This window comes from Ornithorhynchus anatinus, chromosome 16 (genome assembly GCF_004115215.2).
Source record: "Ornithorhynchus anatinus isolate Pmale09 chromosome 16, mOrnAna1.pri.v4, whole genome shotgun sequence".
Classification (NCBI taxonomy): domain Eukaryota; kingdom Metazoa; phylum Chordata; class Mammalia; order Monotremata; family Ornithorhynchidae; genus Ornithorhynchus; species Ornithorhynchus anatinus.
In genome coordinates, this window is record NC_041743.1 from 24457960 (window position 1) to 24477815 (window position 19856).

Below are 19856 nucleotides of genomic sequence, written 5' to 3' on the forward strand. Positions count from 1 at the left end.
GTCTTCCCACCGAGCCACGCTGCTTCTCGTATCTACCCCCCAGCGCTTAGAGCAGCGCCAACCAAATCCCATTATTATTATTATTATTATTATTTTGAGGCCACGCTGCTTCCCTTCGTAATGTGCGTGGCTCCGTGGAAAGAGCCCGGGCTTGGGAGTCAGAGGTCATGGGTTCGAATCCCGGCTCCGCCACTAGTCAGCTGTGTGACTTTGGGCAGGCCGCTTCACTTCTCGGTGCCTCAGTTCCCTCATCTGGAAAATGAGGATGAAGACTGTGAGCCCCACGTGGGTCAACCTGATCACCTTGTAGCCCCCCAGCGCTTAGAACAGTGCTTTGCACGTAGTAAGCGCTTAACCGATCCCAGCATTTTTATTATTATTAAGAAATCTCCTCCTTATGATAATACAGGAGGAAGGCGGGGGCCCAGCCCGGAATCGGGGGCGCGCAGGCGCGCAGAGGGCGCCACCTAGCGGCCGGGGAAGGTGAGGCAAAGGGGGGCTGCGGCCGCCTGAAGCCCCGCCCCCTTACCAGGCCCCGCCCCCTCCCCCGGACCCGGGAGCGCTCGCCGCTGCCGCCGCCGCCGCCGCCGCCGCCGCCGATCAGCGCCCTCCCCTTCGCTCCGCTCCGCTCCGCTCGGCTCTTCTCGGCTCTTCTCGGCTCTTCTCGGCTCGGCTCGGCTCGGCCCCGAAGATGTTCAACAGGGCGGTGAGCAGGCTCAGTAGAAAGCGGCCGCCTTCAGGTACCCCGAGGGGAAGGGGCGAGGGGCGCCCCCGCACCCTGCCGGGCCCGGCCCGCTGCGAGCCGCGCGCGGTCCCACCTATGCCACATGGCACATGGCACGGGCACACACGCCCCCCTGCCCGCACCCCCACCCCCACCCCGCCCCGCACAGCCACATGCACCAACGCGCGGGGCCCGACCCGTCCCCGTCCCCGTCCCGCGGGGGCCGTGCTGCCCCTGGACCGGTGTGCCCCGGAGCCCCCGCCGCATCCCTCCCTTCATTCCGCCGCCCAGCCTCCTCGCACCCCTTTGCCTTTCCTCTTCCCCCCCCTCCGGCGCCTTGCCCCCCCAAATGTGGAGGTGGTCTCTCCGTCCTGCCCCCGCTCTCTCTCTGCCCCCCGCCTCCCTCCTCCCTCCTCCCTGAGCAGCAAAGCTGCGGCGCGTTTGCCCCCGCCCTCCTCCGACTCGAAGAACGGGGCGACTTCTTGGCGAGCCTCCCTTTGCGGCCAGGGGTTGTTTTTCAGAGCAGCTTCGAGAGAATATCTTAACAGGAAGTTTGGGCGAAAAGAGGAAGAATGCAGTTTTCTTTTCAGTGGCCGTCTGGGAGGGCGGGGGGAAGGGGAGAAATCTTGGGGTCCCGCGGCTTTCGATCCCCAAAGGCGGATGGAAACGCGCCGCGCCGCGCCGCTTGAGCCGAAACCCTCCCGGGGGCCCCGGCCGGTCGACGGAGAGGGGCCGAACAGACAGACGGCTTCGACCGACTGCGGCTCCTCTGCCGTCCCCCTCGCAGGGGACTCGACTCTCCTCCCCAGCGTTTAGGCCAGCGCCTCGCACACGGCAAGCGCCCGCTACATACGGCGGGACGAAGGAGAAGCCACCAAAGAGAGAAGGGGCAGTCGTGAAGCTGGGGGAACTGGGGTGCCTCGATCTGCAAAAAGGAAATCAGCCGGTAGTTATTTGAGGGTTTTGGTGATTCAGGCTGCATTTCATTTCAGCGTGGGAGACAGCGGTCGTAGAAATTCGTTGCGTACGGTCGGAGCGCCCACTCTGCGCGGAGCACTGTACCGTGCAACAGAATTAGTAGACACGTTCTCTGCCCGGAACGAGGCTACACTCACTTGAATCAAAGACGTGACACCAGGAGGCAAATTCGGGTGCTAAACCAATCCCACTTGCCCGTTGTGCCACGTGAAATAAAATGTGCAAGATCTGAAATTACTGGCAAAGAGATTTTTTCTGCCAGCGGCCCGGTAACCCTGCCCTACCGGGCTGCAGATTGGCAGTGCAGGGCGTGGGCAGGGCAAGGGAGTCACAGTACGTTGAATAATTGTCTTCGGAAGAAAGTGGAGATGAGAGCTAGAGAAGGGAGAGGAGAAAGAAAGCACATTCCCCATTTGGTGTTAGTGGAGGTCGTGATTCTACCCCGTTCACGTCTGTCCACCGTTAGTTTGTGCCTGACATATTTCCGAGGGCCGTGGCGCCCCAAAGCTTGAGACGGCATTGCCTCATTCTCCCTATCTGCACTCCCACCGACAGAAGCTTGCATGATTTAGGATGCCTTGGTGCTGGTGAATTAATGGATCACTTGCACAGAATGAAAAGTCAACCCCTTTACCCCCAGGTCTGAGTGCAAGACCCTGTTTCTGGACTTGCCGAGTCCCGCCAGCCCGCAGAGGCCTGCCCCAGATGATCTCGTTAAACATTCAAAACATTTTCAGATTTATTGCCAGGCCCAAGTTTTCATTTCAAAATGACAAGCCCCACAGCAGTTTAAGGTCTTTGTTTGAACAGCCTAGCACAAAGGGCAGGCTTAGCACCGTGCAGAATGTTACGAATCGCTGGCCCCTGCTTTTAAGTAGTGGCAAGGGGTCTTATAGATGCCATTCAAGGCAAATGGGCAGGCGAAGGAGCGGAGAACACTGAGGTCCTGACTCTCCTCAAGCTCACAGGAGCGAGCTCACGTGAGGCCATGGGTGGGATTACTTTGGGGATACGGTCCAAATGTCACAGTTACGTATTGCTCCAGTATTCCAGAAGTAAGGAGCATTACTTTTGGAATGACAGGATCCTCATTTCAACCCCCACCCCTACGTGAAAGGACTTCATATAACATTTTCTGGGTGTTTGCCTGGAAAGTGATGATTCCAGGGAGTCCACAAATAACAGCTCATCCCTTTTTTGCTTCCTTCCTTATGGTTGAAACTAGAAGCCAGTGACCATCTGTTGTTTGGTCCACTCAAAAGAGGATGTTGAGGCTTGTGCTTTGATCAAACCAAAGGGTGTTTGGAGGGCCCCCCCCCCCCCTTAGAGAAAGACTTTTAGATTCAGGAACGGCTAGGAGGTCATTCAGTATGCAGGACATTCTTCAAGCAACGCTGTTCGGGGAGTCATGGAAAGTAAGGGATTTATTGCCATTAGAAGATGTACAGTGGGGCCAAAATTTCATCATTTTGCCTTTCGTTTCATGACAAGCCTGATTGCCTGTAGACTACACTGGTAGAGGACGAGGCTTGGCTTTCTTTAAAAGACCAAGGCTGTGTGTGAAGAGCAGGAAATGTTCCAGGCGCCCTGAACGAGATTAAACACCCCAAAATGAAGACTGATTTTGAGCTACTGAATAGTGTTTGATGTTCGGTATTATTTTTTTTTCTCTCTCCGTTTTTAGTTTCCCTTAAAACAGCGGTCATGAAGCTCCTTTACTGGGGGAGGTAGCCTGCCTAGAAGGCAGGTTTTTTCAGGAGCTAGATACTGTTGTGATAAACATTTGAGAAATATTTAGATAGATTATTTCCATGACTCAGTTTATTCCAAGAGCAGTTTAAAGATTTCATCAGTACTCTATTATCTGGTCTGCTGTCATCTGATTCTAAGTCTAAATACCGACTCTTGTATGTGGAAAAGATGTGCTGCGGGAGACTTATTAACTGGTGACTTCTGAGTTTTGGAAAGGCATGGACTTTTAATTTTCAGTTTATTAGTTTGCAGCAAGATGTTATTTATAGGTAATTTGTGTGCGTGAATGCAAAACCAACCACTTTAAAATGTGAGCTTGAGTGTTCTTCTTGTTTTCATTACATGGGATATTCAGCAGATAGTTCTGATTAATGTCTTTCCTCCTCTCCTCCGCTGTTGCTGTGTGTTTTTAAGCAGTCTTAAAAACTGTACATTTTGGGAAAGGTGAATCCTGGAATGCTTAGTGTTCCCTGTATGCTTTGGGGTAAGTAATTTGTCAGGGGTTTTTTGACTTTACCAAGTGCTTCATCTGGTTGCCTTTAGTAAATCAACTCTGAAATATTTACATGGTTTCATGTTGCGTATTGTGATTAAGCCTAATGAAAACTTTCAGATGCCTCACAGGTTACTTTTGGATCTTGATTTACATAGAATTCATGTTAGATAATTTCCATGACTTCGGAAACCATGTTGTGCAATAAATCCATTTGAATGGAATGTTACCATTGGGCTTGTGAATATGGGTTCATTATGATAATAAATATAGGAGTATATAGAAACGTGATTTTATAATTGTGAAGGCATAATAATTATTTCTTAATCTTGTATTCTTCAGGTAAAATTAAGCTCAGATAATTTAGTCATTTTTCATGTACAGTCCTTGAAAAATGGCCTCTTTACAAGACCCGAGCCTAGATAAGTGTAATTATCAGCTATCTAAATAAAAATGGTAGTTTTGGAAAATGTGCCATTTGAAGATGAGCTGATCTTATTGAAGCTTATAAGTATGAAAACAAAGTTGTTGACAAACATAAAGTTTTTAAAGCTATAAATCTTACAAAATGCCCAAGATAGATAGTAAATGACCAGGGGTGAGGAATTCTGCCATTTGATGTACTAAAGACTCCCATAGAGTATTGAAATGACATTAAGGAAAATATTTCTGAGCGAACATTATATATCCATATAAGCTCAGTTTTTCTCACATTTCATTATTTCATTTGTCATCGACATTTTAAATTCTCTTCCCTGAGGTGGTAATATCTCATTTAATAAAAAAAATGAAAATTAGAGAAACTTTTAAGGTTTTGTGAAAATTCTGTACCAGAAATTTTCTTAGGATAAGTACAAAAGAAATGTCATACTCTCTAGCATTCCATCCTTGATGGTGCCTTTAAGGGCAGTTAGAAGAAAGATCTGATTGTTGACCTCCATGTTTTGGAATTGAGCAGGGGTCCTGCACAGAGCTCCAGATTACTATTTATAAAGTGAGTCAGAGCGATTTTATTTTAAAAGATTTAGGTGAAATTTAAAGGGAATTAAATGAGTTTAGGGTATCTGTTACAAAAATTGGGGGGGAAAAAAAGGCCAGTGGGACACTAACAAAGGTTAATTAGCTGTGGAAATGTATTACATTTGTACAAACTCTATAGAAAGTAACTCCCAGTAGGGATTAAGGTTCAGGCACGAGTTTTTGTGTCATCTGTGCTAATGACCGGGGAAGGTGATATTTTAATGGAATTTACAGATGATGCCCAATCGGGATATTGGGAAATGTCTGAGTAGTTGGAGAAACACTACACCGAGACTTAATGAGGTTGGAAATAGCCACGGAAAATCTTGGAAAAATGCACGCCTACACTCTTGAGGACAGTAAAATGCAAACCAGATACTGAACAGGATGGAAGAAACTTGGAAAGCAGTAGTCAGAAGAGGTGAGGGGAGAAAAGCAGCAAATTACAAATATATTTGCAATGTACTTTGGCAGTTTTAAGTTGGATACTGTTTTATTAATTTTTGAATAGAGTGAAAGTTTGGGAGGTGTCTTAGAACTAGATTGAAAGCCAAGAACAGAAGAAGTAGTTGTTCTCCATTAGGGACATAAATTTGATTTCTCTAGATAGAAACCATGAAACAATCAAAGAGGTTGTCAACCATTACTTTACTATGGGAATAACCACTAATAAATTTTGGTAAACCCTCAAACTGCTGTGCAGTCCAAAAAACAGAATAACAGTATAAAACATTTTTACATGGAATAGCCAAAACAGTGAAGGTAAAATGGATTGGGAATATACAGAATTTCTCATCTAATCATTTCCTATATAATAAGTAGCATGACTTTCAAGAGTATCTATCCTTTCACCCATTCTCTTGTTTACACTTGATGAGGGAACAGTACTTTGTTCATCCGCTTTTTGCAATGACTAAATTTCTTACTTTGGGACTGAATAATAGTAATCGTGGTATTTAAATGCTATCTGTCAAGCACTGTTCTAAGCCCTGGGGTAGAGACAAGATAATCAGGTCAGACATAGCCCTGTCGAACATTAGGGCTCATAATCTAAGGCGGAGGGCAAACGGGTTTTTTAATCCGTATTTTACAGATGAGGAAACTGAGACACAGAGAAGTTAACTGACTTGTCTGCCGTATGATCTTGGACAAGCGCCGGAGCTGAGATTAGACCCCAGATTCACTTTCCACTTAGCTACGCTGCGTCTCTAATGATAAATGGTGTTCGTTTACAGACTTGCTGGAAAAAATAAAGCAGACTAGCCTCAGTGACATAACAGCCATCTCACAGTTCGGTAAAATGCATGTAAAAAGTGGAAATTTCAATCTGAACTGACAAACATTTTGTACTTTGTTTTTCAGAGATACATGACAGTGATGGGAGTTCAAGCAGCAGCCATCAGAACCTTAGAGGAACTACAAAATGGGCTGCCTCCTTGGAGAACCTACTTGAAGACCCAGAGGGTGTTAAAAGATTTAGGGTTGCTATTTTTATTATTGCTCATAATTGAAACAATTCAATTTTCAAGAACACGTTCAGAAAAATAGAGAAATGAAAAGTTTCTCAGAAGATGAGAAATTTCTCTTCACAGAGTTGTTAAAGTCCATTTCCAATCAGAGGGATTTATTAAGCGCTTACTACGTGTAGAGCACTGTGCTAAGCACTCGGAGGTCTACAGTGCAACAGAGTTGGGAGATGTGTTTCTTGTCTACACGAGCATTAGTACAACTTTGGAGATAACCCGGGGCATTTGAGTAAATTTTAGCTTTTATACCAAATTCATTAGAGCACTGACTTTATGGCAGGAAGAAGATAAACAATACATTTTTTAAATGGTCCCTGGTGGCAAAATTCAAATTTATGTCCATTTCAGATAAAATTCTCTATCCTCTGAGGCCTAGGATCTTTGGCGCACACTATAACTAACAAGTTTCTCCTTGCATATTTTAACTACAGAATAGCTTAAGTGTAGTTATCCTTGGGGACCATGAACAATGAAAAGGTGGCAGTAAGGGGAAATAACTCATTTAGTTTAGGTTTCTTTGTTACAACTCACGTACTAAATAGAAGGCAGTGCTTTGTTTGCGGATCAGACTGTAAGTAGGAGGGTCACTAAGGTCATTCGCAAGAAACTTATATCTCTTCTAAAATTACCTCACTTGGATCACATTTATGCCTGCCCCATAGTCAACTAGAATTAGAAAAATGATGATCTGAGAATGGTTCAAGATGGGCTGAAACCATGCTGATGCCCCTTTTTGACAGAATGATTGTATGTTGAATACTTAGTAATAATAATAATAATAATCATGGTACTTGTTAAGCTCTTACTATGTGCCAAGTACTATTCTAAACGCTGAGTAGATACAAGCTAATCAGGTTGGACTTAGTCCCTGTCCCACAAGGGGATCACTCTTATTCCCCATTGTACACATGAGATAACTGAGGCCCAGAGAAGTGAATTGACTCACCCAAGGTCACACAGCAGATAGGCGACAGAGCTTGGATTAGAACCCAGGTCCTCTGACTCCCAGGCCCGTGCTCCATCCAGTAAACCCCACTACTTCCTGTGCAGCCTATCTTTTCCACTTTCCCTTCAGAAAAGTAGACAGAGTAAGACTTGAAACACATTTTTCTTTTATGTTTATATCCACATGGCAGCATTTTTTCAAAGTGCCAGGGGACAATAGGGAAGAGAGGGAAGCATTGGACAGTGATCCATGCACAAAACCCAAAAGAGAATCAATCAGTGGTATTTATTGAGCGTTTACTATGTGCAGAACACAGCACTGAGCACTTGGGAGAGTACAATACAACAGAATTAGCAGAGTTCCCTGCCTGTAAGGACTTACAGTCTAGGAGGGGAGATGGACATTTTGAACTCTTCTTCTAACCATTAAACAACTTAACCTCCTCCCTCATTTTCTCTCTGAGAGATTTAATACCTGCGGTTTTGACCTTCTTCCCATCTAGATCCTCCTCTGTTGTCCTGGCAACTGGAGATTGGAAAGATAAAAGAACAAAAAGACCCCAAACACATCCCTAGGGAGGTCATTGATCTGTTTTTCTACCAGACAGTCCTTGGGTACCAAAGCACTGAATGACTTCATTTCCAAGATTTTTAAGAGCTCAGCCTTTCTCCACCTTGCTCCAGTTTAACGAACTCAGAAATAGTGCTGGGTTAACGGGGACCTGGGGAGGGAGTGTAATGGGTCTAGAGCAAGAGGGGGGCTCAGGAGTCCCTCATTTATTCGTCCGTTCATTCAGTAGTATTTATTGAGCACTTACTGTGTGCAGAGCATTGTGCCAAGCTTTTGGGAGAATATAATAAGCAGACACAATCCCTGCCCACAATAAGTTTACAGTCTAGAGGGAGGGACAGCAACACCCTCTTGGTCCTGTGGATTTCTGCCAATAAGTATTTTGTGAATTTTGCATTAGAAAAATCTTCAGAAATTACACATGCCCCCAAGTCAACATGCTAAATTTGGTTGACCTCCCCTCCCCTAATAGTGGTATTTGTTTAGTGCTTACTGTGTGCCAGGCATTGTGCTAAACTAATCAGGTTGGACATGGTGGTCCATGTCCCATGTGGGGCTCAAAGTCTTAATCCCCATTTTATGGATGAGGTAACTGAGGCACAGAGAAGTTAAGGGACTTGTCCTAGGTCACACAGCAGACCTGTAGCAGAGCTGGGATAAGAACCTAGGTCCTCTGACACCCAGGTCCATGCTCTTTCCACTAGGCCGTGCTGCTTCTCTGCTTTTCTACTCCCGGCAGAGCTCATGTAATAAACAATCGGAGCACTGTACTAGAACAGCACACTTTTTTTGCATTTGAAAATTTAAGAATGTTAGTTATAGACATTTTAATACTTTGGAACCCCTGTTTTATTTTATTTTAAAGTGTACTTGATTTTAAAGGAATGCACTTATTTAGTGTCGGGAAAGAGCCAGTATGCCTTCTGCCTCAATATATTTTAAAGCAATTTATTATCAGCCAGAATCATGTTTAGAAACCCAATCACATGCCCAGGTTTTCCTCTTCTTTGTAATATATGTCCACATATTTAGAAAATTAGAAGTATTGTTTCTCTTCGTAAAAGCAGAGTAAAATTTGTAATATGGACTTTTGTGGAAGGCATGATGAATGAACTGTGTTCATTAGTTAATTTGATGAAAGACGTTTTTGTCATAAAAAAATCACAACTAGAACACTTTCAGGAGTAAAAAGATGTATGTGTTGGAAAATTGTATAATATTTTCCTTTTTTAATCTCCAGGAATTTTTAAAAAAAGAATTTAGTGAAGAAAATGTTTTGTTTTGGCTAGCGTGTGAAGATTTTAAGAAAACGCAAGATAAAAACCAGGTATTTCCTTCAACACTATTTTGTAGTAATCCCTAGGGGTATATTGTTTTGCCCAACTCAGTTATTTAATGTTATTTTAAGTAGATGCCAAAACAATACATTTGGGTAATGCATGCAGAAAATCAGATACCCCATTTCAACCATGCTTTCTGTAGACTTATGTATTTAATTTTTATTTGCTTAACGATAAACTCTCAAGATTTCATTCCAGCATGGTAACATTTTAAGATTTTTCATGTGAATGTTTAAATGAACAATTTTGTTGAAACCAATTTTTTATGACATGTTGTGTTAAGCACTGGCTACTGTTTATTCCTTTCACGAATAAGTTAAATGGCTATTTTCCCCATCTTTGACTGTTTTAAGATTGTACATAGATTTTTTGAAAATGGTTGATCTAGGTATGTTTAGAAACACAGTTGATTGCATCTGTGATTGACTCATTTTCTCTGAACTGCTAATTATCCGGTATCCATCTTCTGGGAGTTGAAGTGCATCCTACTAAAACATTTTTCTAAATTTATCTGGAGTAAAATAATTTGTTTTAAAATGCACCAGGCAGTTGGCTTTTAAGATCCCTAAGGCAATCTCATAAACTAGTATATATTTGAATAAGGACAAGGGTCTGGTAAAGTAAAATCTGGTCGCTCAAGTTTTTAGGGGTGGGGTACGAAGTAGTCAGGAGAGGGGTGGGGGGAGGGAGGACGGTCAGAGAGAGCTCCCCCCAAATTTGCATGGCTTTCAGGGTCAGTCAGTTATCGCTGCTTCCCAGGCTGGGGAGCTGTAAATCACGGAGAGGCACAGCCATCCCCCCAGCTCATGGAATAATAATAATGATAATGATGGCATTTGTTAAGCGCTTATTATGTGCCGAGCACTGTTCTAAGCGCTGGGGTAGATAAGGTAATCAGGTTGTCCCACGTGGGGCTCACACTCTTAATCCCCATTTTCCAGATGAGGTAACCGAGGCCCAGAGAAGTCAAGTGACTTGCCCAAAGTCACACAGCTGATAAACTGATCAGTGGCAGAGTCTGGATTAGAACCCATGACCTCTGACTTCCAAGCCCATGCTCTTTGTTAAGGTGCAGCCCGAAAATTGTCTTCAAGTCAATCGTATCAGTCGATCCTATTTATTGAGGTCTTACTGTGTGCAGAAAACTGTACTAAGCACTTGGGAGAGTACACTGTAACAGCTGGTAGACATGCTCCCTGCTACAACCAGTGTACAGTCTAGAGGGAAAGGGAAAGCTTTCAAGTACAGAAAACTTAAAATGCGGATAATGACCTACTGTCCTTTTTTATTTTTATGGTATGTGTTAATTAAGCACTTACTATTTATCAGGAGCTGAGCTAAGCGCTGGAGTAGGTAGGGGAAGCAGCACGGCCTAGTGGAAAGAGCAAGGGCCTGGAAGTCAGAGGACATGGATTCTATCCCAGTGCTGCCACATGTCTGCTGTGTGACCCTGGGCAAGTCACTTAACTTCTGTTTGCCTCAGTTTCCTCATCTGTAAAATGGGGATTAAGACTGTGAGCCCCACGTGGGACAAACTGATTACCTTGTATCTACCCCACTGCTTAGAACAGTGCATGACACTTAGTAAGGGCTTAACAAGTACTGTAATAATAATAATAATAATAACTTTTCTGTACCTCAGTTACCTCATCTGTAAAATAATAATGTTGGTATTTGTTAAGTGCTTACTATGTGCAGAGCACTGTTCTAAACACTGGGGTAGACACAGGGGAATCAGGTTGTCCCACGTGGGGCTCACAGGCTTAATCCCCATTTTACAGATGAGGTAACTGAGGCACAGAGAAGTTAAGTGACTTGCCCACAGTCACACAGCTGACAAATGGCAGAGCCGGAATTCGAACTCATGACCTCTGACTCCAAAGCCCGTGCTCTTTCCACTGAGCCACGCTGTAAAATGGGGATTAAGAGTGTGAGTCCCATGTGGGACAGGGACTTTGTCCAACCTGATTACCTTGTATCTACCTCAGTGCTTAGAACAGTGCTTGGCACATAGTAAGCACTTAACAATACTATCAGTATTATACAAGTTGTCAGGTTGTATACAGTCCTTTCCTACATGGGGCTCACAATCTAAAATGGAAGGAGGAGGATTTAATTTCCATTTTACAGATGCGGTAACTGAGCCTCTGAGCAGTGAAGTTACTTGCCCTAGATCACAAAGCAGACAAGTGGTGGAGGTGAGATTAGAACTCAGGACTTCTCTCTCCCAGGCCCGGGCTCTTTCCAGCAGGCACACTGCTTCCCGCTGCTGTTCTCCAGATCTGCAGATGAGGAGGAAAATGGCTTAAATTAAAGCAAGAGAGGTTTTTTTTATTCAAAAGGAGAAAGTTCATGTCTATAGTTGAATCAGCTAGCAAGGGAGGTTAGCAAGTCTCCATCCCTGAAGGTCTTTAGGAAAATAATAATTTCCATTTGTTCCGGATAGTTTAATGATTAACCTTTCTGGATTTTATGGAACCTGTTAAGTGTTTACTATGTGCCAAGCACTGTTCTAAGCATTGGATAGATGCATTTGATCAGATTGGATGCAAGTCCTTGTCTCACCTGAGGCTCACAGCCTAAATCTGTGGAAGAGGATTTGAACCCCATTTTACAGATGAAGAAACTGAGGCACAAAGAAATGAAGTGATTTGCCCAAGTCACACAGCGGGCAAGTGGTGGAGCTGGTTTAGAACCCAGGTCTTCTGACTCCCAGGCCCATTCTTTATCCACTAGACCACACTGCTTCTCTAGGTTTGGATCCATGAAGGTCCAGTTCAGCTCTGTGATACCTAAATAGCAATATAGACAGTGAATGAGAATAATCTTATAGAAGACTATTAAATATAGATTTAAAGACAGTGAATAACTTAGCACCTTGAGAGATGACACTAAAGAGCTCCATTTCTTTACTTTTCCTCCTGGGGTCTGTTTTCTGTCCTTTTAGGCATTTTCATTGCTCTCCTTTGAACCCTACTCTAATTTTTCCATACCCTTTTTGAGGTGTAGTGAGTTGTATTGAACGTGATACTCTAATAAGAACCGAGGAGTCTATCAATCAGTGGCATTTATTGTGCATTTACTGTGTGCAGAGCACTCTACCAAGTGTTCAGGATATCCTTTCCTGAAGGTATCGGCTTGAAGCAGCACACTGGATCTATCTAGGAAAAAGCACAGTGTCAACCATTCCTAATCTTTAAGTATCACTTTCATTCCAGAGGTTCCCAATTTGCAAACCTCTACAAACATAGAGAAACCTAGAGAAGCAGCGTGATTTAATGGATAGAGAAGCAGCATGCCCTAGTGGAGAGCGAACGGGCCTGGGAGTCAGAAGGACTTGGGTTCTAATCCCGCCTCCGCTTATCTGCTGTGTGACCTTGGGCAAGTCACTTCACTTCTCTGTGCCTCAGTTCCGTCATCTGTAAAATAGGGATTAAAACTGTGAGCCCCATGTGGGACAGGGACTGTGCCTAACCTGATTAATTTGTATCTACCCCAGCACGTAGAACAGTGTCTGGCACATAGTAAGCGCTTAATAAATATCACAAAAAAGAAAAAAACCTAGACATTTGTCAGAATGTTTTCAGGTCTTTTTAAGGTATGTTCACCTTTGGGGTGGAAAGCAACAAGTTTCAAACAACCAATCATAAATGTAAATCTAAAATCTCAAAGAATAATCAACAAATGGATCAGAATACGATTTTTCCAAACTGGAAATGAAAAGTCACTAGGATGGCCAGTCAGTTGGTTTTCAATCAATTAAATCAAAGAAAGATATTTGTTGAATATCTGGTGTGTGGAGAGCACTGTTTAAGCCCTTGAGAGAATATAATACAGTAATTTTGGTAGATAGGATTCTGACCCTCAAGGAGTTCACAGTCTAGTAGGAAATACAGGCGTTAAATTACAGAAAATAAAATACAGAAAGGGGAAGCAGCAGAGTCTAAGAATTTCTATGTAAGTGCTGTGGGACTGGGAGTAGGGTGGGTATCAAAGTGCTTAAGAAGTTCAAGTGTGTAGGCAAGCGGAAGAGAAATGAGAGGGAAGGCATTTTGGAGGAGATGTAATTTTAGTAGGGCTTTGAAGATGGGAGAGGTGTGATCTGTCAGCTATGAAGCCGTAGGGAGTTCCAGGCCAGAGGGAGAACTTGAGCACGCGATTGACAGCGAAAGAGATGAGATCAAGGTACAGTAAGTAAAGTTGACGTTTGAGGAGTGAAATGTGTGGGCTGGGTTGTCATGGAAGAACAGTGTGGTTAAGTAGGAGGGGGAGAGCCTTAGAGCTCAGGGTGAGCAGTTTTTTTGTTTCATGTGGAGACAGGTAGGCAACCATTAGAGGTTCTTGAGGAGTGGGGAGATGTGCTTAGAATCATTTTTTTAAAAAAATGATGCAGGCAGCATAGCTTCCAGGCAGTATGGACTGGAGAGGGGAGTGACTGGAGGTAGGGAGGTAAGTGAGGAGTTTGATGCAGTAGTCAAGGTGGTATAGGATAACAAGCCCATAACCTTGGCGTTATCCTTGACTCCTTTCTTTTATTTAATCCACACATTCAATCCATCACTAGATCCTGTCAGTTCGACTGTCACAACCTAGCTAAAATCTGCCCTTTCCTCTCAGTCCAAACTGCTACCACGCTAATCCAAACACCTTTTCTTCTTTTGTGGAATTTAAGTGCTTACTATGTGCCAGGCACTGTTCTAAGCGCTGGGGTAGATACAAGGTAATCGAGTTGGACACAGTCGTTGTCCCACGTGGGGCTCACAGTCATAATTCTCATTTTACAGATGAGGTTACTGTGGCACAGAGACATTAAGTGACTCACCTAAGTTCTCACAACAGCCAAGTGACAGAGCCGGCACAAGAATCCAGTCCTTCTGACTCCCAGGCCTGGTCTTTATCCCCTAGGACACTTGGCTTTTCCCTCTCCCCTTTTGATTACCGTATCAGCCTCCTGATTCTCTCAACTCCGGTCCGTACTTCACTCTGCTGCCCAGATCATTTTTCTACAAAAACGTTCAGGTCGTGTTTCCCCACTCTTCAAGAAACTCCAGTGGTTGCCCATCCACCTCTGTATCAAACAGAAATTCCTTACCATCGACTTTTAAGCACTCCATCACCTTGCCTCCTCCTACCTCACATTGCTACTCTCCTACTACAACCCAGCCCTCACACTTGGCTCCTCTAATACTAACCTTCTCACTGTACCTAGATCTTGTCTATCTCACCACTGACCTCTCACCCACGTCCTGCTTCTTACCTAGTACTCCCTCCCTTTTCATAGCCAACGGACAGTTACTCTCCCCCCAACCCACTTCAAAGCCTTTGTGAAGATACAGCTCTTCCAAGAGGCCTTCCGTGACTAAACCTTCATTTCCTCTTCTCCCACTCCCTTCTGTGTCACTCTGACTTGCCCCTTATATTCATCTCCCCTCCCAGCCCCACAACACTTATGTCCATATCTGTTTTTTATTCATTTATATTAATGTCTTTCTCCCCTCTATACGGAAAGCTTATTGTGGGCAGGGAATATCTGTGATATTGTTATAGTGCACTCTCCCAAGCGCTTAATACGATGTTCTGCACATAATAAGCACTTGATAAATACAATTGACTGGGTGACTTGGCTCAGGGTGGTAGCAGATTGGATGGAGAGAAAGGGGCAGATTCTAGAGAAGTTGTGAAGACAAAGCTGACAGGATTTTCTGACTGACTGAATAGGCTAGCTAAATGAGTAAAAAATGAACTGAGGATTATACCAAGGTTATGGGTTTGTGAGACAGAGGGTGGTGGTGGTGTCTACAGTGATGGGAAAGACAGTGGGAGGCCGGGGTTTGGGTGAAAAGATGAGAACTTCTATTTTGGACCATTTAAGTTTGAGCTGATGTCGGGACATCTAAATGGATATGCCCTGGAGTGGAGGAGGAAATATGGGATTAGGGAGAGAGAAGTTGGACCTGGAGATGTAGAGTTGGGAATCATCCATATAGTTGAAGTGGGAGTTCAAGTTGTAGAAGTGGATGAGTTCTCCAAGGGGGTGAATGCAGAGGTAAATAGAAGGGGACCCAGAACTGAGCCTTGAGGGACTCCCACAAATTAGGGGGTGAGAGGCAGAGGAGGAGCCCATGAGAGAGACTGAGAAGAAGCAGCCAGAGAGATAGGGAGAAACCAAGATAGGACAGTGTCAGGGAAACAAAGGTTAGATAACAGTTCCAGGAGAAGAGGTTGGTCCTCACTGTCGAAGACAGCTGAGAGTCTGAGGAGGATTAAGATGAAGTTCAAGACATTAGATTTGGCATGAAGGGAGTCATTGATGACCTGAGAGAGCGGTTTTATATCAGTCAGTGTTTCATATTGGTCAGTCCAGTTTTCAGTTGGTCCTTCCCCTTTCTAATACAGCTTCAGTGTTGGATTATTTTTTCTATAAGTCAGTGGTATTTAGTGAACATTTGCTATATGCAGAACACTATACTAAGCATTTGGGAGGGTACAATATAGCAATAATAATAATTGTGGTATTTATTAAGCACTTACTCTGTGCCAGGCACTAGGGTGGTTACAAGCAAATCAGGTTTGACACAGTCCCTGTCCCACTTGGGTCTCACAGTCTCAATGCCCATTTTACTGATGACAAAATTGAGGCACAGAGAAGTGAAGTGACTTGCTGAAGGTCACACAACTGATATATGTCAGACTGTCCCCTGCCTCCAAGGAGCTTTTGCAGCTGGAATTTTAATTTCAAACAACCCGCCTTCCTCCATTTTGGCTTCTGCTGCTGAGTTCCATGTTCACGTGACCTGGGAGGAGAGGGGGCGGTGAGAAGGGGCCCCCCTTGGAAATCCCCTGTGGGTTTGGTCGAACTCAGCATATTTCCGTAAAGCGGTCAGTTGTCAGCACGTTCCTCCGTGGGCCCAGTGTAACTCAAGGTGTCTCAATATTCAGCGTTCTACAGGGCTGTCAAAGGCCACCCAAGTCACAGTTCCAGAGCTAAACCTGAGGTAACTAATTGCTCATGACTTTAATGTTGGCATCTTAGCCAGAAGACATAAAGAGTATTACTAACATCGTAGCGGGGAATTTGTCCATTGATTGATTGATTGGAGGGATAAGGTGAGAATTTCCTACTCTATAACATTTTGTTGAAGAGCTAAAGGGAAAAAAGTTTGACATTTAAGAATTTCAGGCCAAATTTTCCTCATTATGTGGGATCCTATGTGCGCATGGTGTTAGGTACCTCCTGAACAATATACAACCATTCAGACACACAAAAGTGTGTTAATACGTTGTCAGAACAACTGTCTCCTCCAAGGAGTGGCTTGTGGGAGAATAGCAAATCTGCTGAGGTGTCAGGCAGACAGAGTTCCCTTTTTCAGTAGTTGTCCCAAATGCTAGCTCTTTGCCTTCACACACAGTATTCCCCGTGACTTCTTTGTGGCTAACAATTTCAGTGTTTCCTTTTTCAGTCACACTTCCTATCCTAACAAAGATAAGCACGTCTGGCTTTTGCTGCCGAAGAGTCCCTGGCTAAAAACATTCAGAATAGAAAGCTTCCGGTAACCCTGGGCAAATCAGGTTCCTGCCACTCTGCAGTTTTAGTTTTACAGTGAGAGGTAGCTGTGATCCTGAAGTCAGTGGAGCATGAGGCAGATTTAGAGTAAGAAAGGAAACACCTCAGGCTGAAGAGGCTGCATTTCAAATCCTGCTTTCCATCCCCCTCCCCCAGCTCTTTACTGTGCACCTCAACTTAAAGAATGTGCTCTGTGGGCAGTGGGCCAAAATAATTGCCCAGCCCAGGTTTAAACCCTTTAAAACAGAGCCCCGGAAGGGACCTCAAGTTATCTCCAAGTGATTAGTTATTCCAAGTTTTATTATTATTATTATTATTAGTAATAATAATGATTTTGGTTTGTGTTAAGCACTCGCTAAGTCCAAGCATTGTACTAAGCGCTGGGGCAAATAAAAGATAAAGTTGGACACAGTCGCTCTCCCTTACAAGACTCACAATTTAAATAGGAGGGAGAACAGGTATTTAATCCCCATTTACAGATGAAGCAACTGAGTCACAGAGAGGTGAAGTGACTTGTCCAAGGTCACACATCAGGCAAATGGCAGAGCCAGGAATAGAACCCAGCTTCTTCTGACTCCCAGGCCCGTGCTCTTTCAATAAAGACCACACGACTTCACCTCCCTGCACAGAAAGCTGAGCACCAGCCTGGCATTTCACCCACCAGACACTGTCATGAGCCTATCAGGGACTGAAATGTTAAAGCCCAGTCCAGCCAAGTCATGATTTTCTTGTGGCAAGGCCAACTTCCGTTGGAGCCATGACCCAAATGGTAGCATTTATCGAGCATCCAACTTTGTGCAGTACACTGTACTAGGAGCCTGGGAAGTGTAAACTGAGGAGTTTACACTAAAATGGGGAGACAGTTTAAACATTATTTACATCTACAGTGATGAAAATAAATTGAATAGACATACAACTGTGAGTACTATGGAGAGTATGAGTTTTTATGTGCTAGAGTTGGTTCATGGGATGATATGGCTAAGGCTAGGCTTATGCCATGAGTTCTATTGTAGACATGTTGAATTTGAGGTGCCAGAAAGACGTCCAAGTAGAAATACCCTGGAAATAAGAGGAGGCTACAGGGATAGATTTGGAAATCATCTGCATAGAAGTGATAACTGAAGCCATATGAGTGGATGAGTTCCCCAAGAAACTGAGTGTAGAGCAAGAAGACTAAAGAGCCAGAACAGAGGCTTGCGGTAACTACCAAGAGGGTGAAAGGTGAAGGAGGAGCCAGAGGACAAAGTTTTGCTTTATCAAACTCTTGTTTTCTCCTTTTTTTTTTAATGGTATTTGTTAAGCACTTACTGTGTTAAATACTGTTCTAAACCCTAGGGTAAATACAAATCAATCAGGGCAGACACAGTCCCTGTGCCACATGAGGCTCACAGGCAGGGAGATCAAGTATTGAATCCCCTCCCATTTACAGATGAAGAAACTGAGACACAGGGAAGTGAAATGACTTGCGCAAGGTCACACAGCAGGCAGATCTGGGATTAGAACCCAGGTCCTCTCATTCAGAGGCCCATGCTCTTTCCACTAGGCCTCGCTGCTTCCCTCTTCCTTCTAGACTGCCAGCTTCTTTTGTGATGAATTGTTTTCCTTGGAGAGTGCCCTTCCTCTTGAGAGAAGCAGCATGGCTCGGTGGAAAGAGCATGGGCTTGGGAGTCAGATGTCATGGGTTCGAATTCCAGCTCTGCCACTTGTCAGCTGTGTGACTGTGGGCAAGTCACTTAACTTCTCTGGGCCTGTTACCTCATCTGTAAAATGGGGATTAAGACTGTGAGCCTCACATGGGACTACCTGATTACCCTGTATTTACCCCAACACTCAGAACAGTGCTCTGCACATAGTAAGCACTTAACAAATACCAACATTATTATTATTATTCTGTAGTGAGTACTGTTCTCTTACATTTCAGTGTTCAGCAGATGAAAGAAACGTCAAGTCACTTTGGCAGGGGACATCTAAGCAAAGAGAATTCTCACATTTCAATTTTACTTTCACATTCGAAATTTGTTTGTATTCGAGGCGTTCATTATTTTTTAACCCCTTTGGATTATTTTGTTTGGGTGTGGTGGCTCAGTTAATACACAAAGGAATTAGTACTGTGTACCTCTTAATTGCCAAGAGAGGTGTGGAAGTGTGCCAGGCTTATCAGCCTTGATCCTGGGGGCTTAGAATAACTAAAATGGGAGAAGGGAGTTTAGGGGTGGGGGGCAGAAGGTTCTTCCCTTTGAACCGCAAAACTGCTACTATACTTGGTCTCCACTTCTCCAGGTGTAATGAACTGTTGATAATCTGCACAAAAAGTTTTGCGCACAGGTAATAAGTACACATTTCAATGTGTCCTTTCACAGATGCAGGAAAAAGCAAGAGAAATTTACTCAACGTTCTTGTCGAGTAAAGCTTCATCACAAGTCAATGTGGAAGGGCAGTCCCGTCTAAGTGAGAAGATCCTGGAGGAGCCCCACCCTTTAATGTTTCAGAAACTCCAGGACCAGGTAATGGTTTCTCTCTGCACCTCCCAAAGGAGAATTCAAAGGGAGAACTTGGCTGTTAATGCTGAGCTTTCCCGATTTATCCTGTTGAAATCCAGCCAAGTCAGGATTCAGTCACGGACCCAGATCTGTCTTCCAGGCCTTGGCTTGGCCCAGGGAAAGACAGGTGTTGATCAGCTTGGGGAAAAGGTAGCCACTGACTTCCCCTCCCCTCCTCCATTTTGAGTCTCCTTCTGGAATATCTCTGCATATGTGATGGGTCTCCTATGTATACAGTAATAATTATTGAATTTAAGTGTTTTATTACGTGTCAAGCACTGTTCTAAGTGTTGGGGTAGATATACATTCATCAGATTGGACACAGTCCCTGTCCCACATGGGGCTCACGGTCTATCAGAGATGATAAATTTAATCCCCACTTTGCAGATGAGGTAACTGAGGC

General features: G+C 44.2%; 1 protein-coding gene across 6 annotated transcripts in view; it reads left to right on the forward strand.

Annotated features, from left to right (window-relative positions):
• The first annotated feature begins 643 nt into the window (after positions 1-643).
• The window catches only part of RGS10 (regulator of G protein signaling 10), a 40198-nt gene continuing 20985 nt past the window's right edge, over positions 644-19856 (forward strand). The window contains exons 1-5 of one of the 6 annotated variants that reach the window (XM_029081330.2): positions 656-740; positions 5202-5388; positions 6330-6448; positions 9250-9336; positions 19274-19417. In XM_029081330.2, the coding sequence (XP_028937163.1) occupies positions 5355-5388; positions 6330-6448; positions 9250-9336; positions 19274-19417 (384 nt within the window). In that variant the 5' untranslated portion in view covers positions 656-740; positions 5202-5354. The other 5 variants (XM_029081332.2, XM_029081329.2, XM_029081328.2 and 2 more) reach the window with 5 other exon arrangements.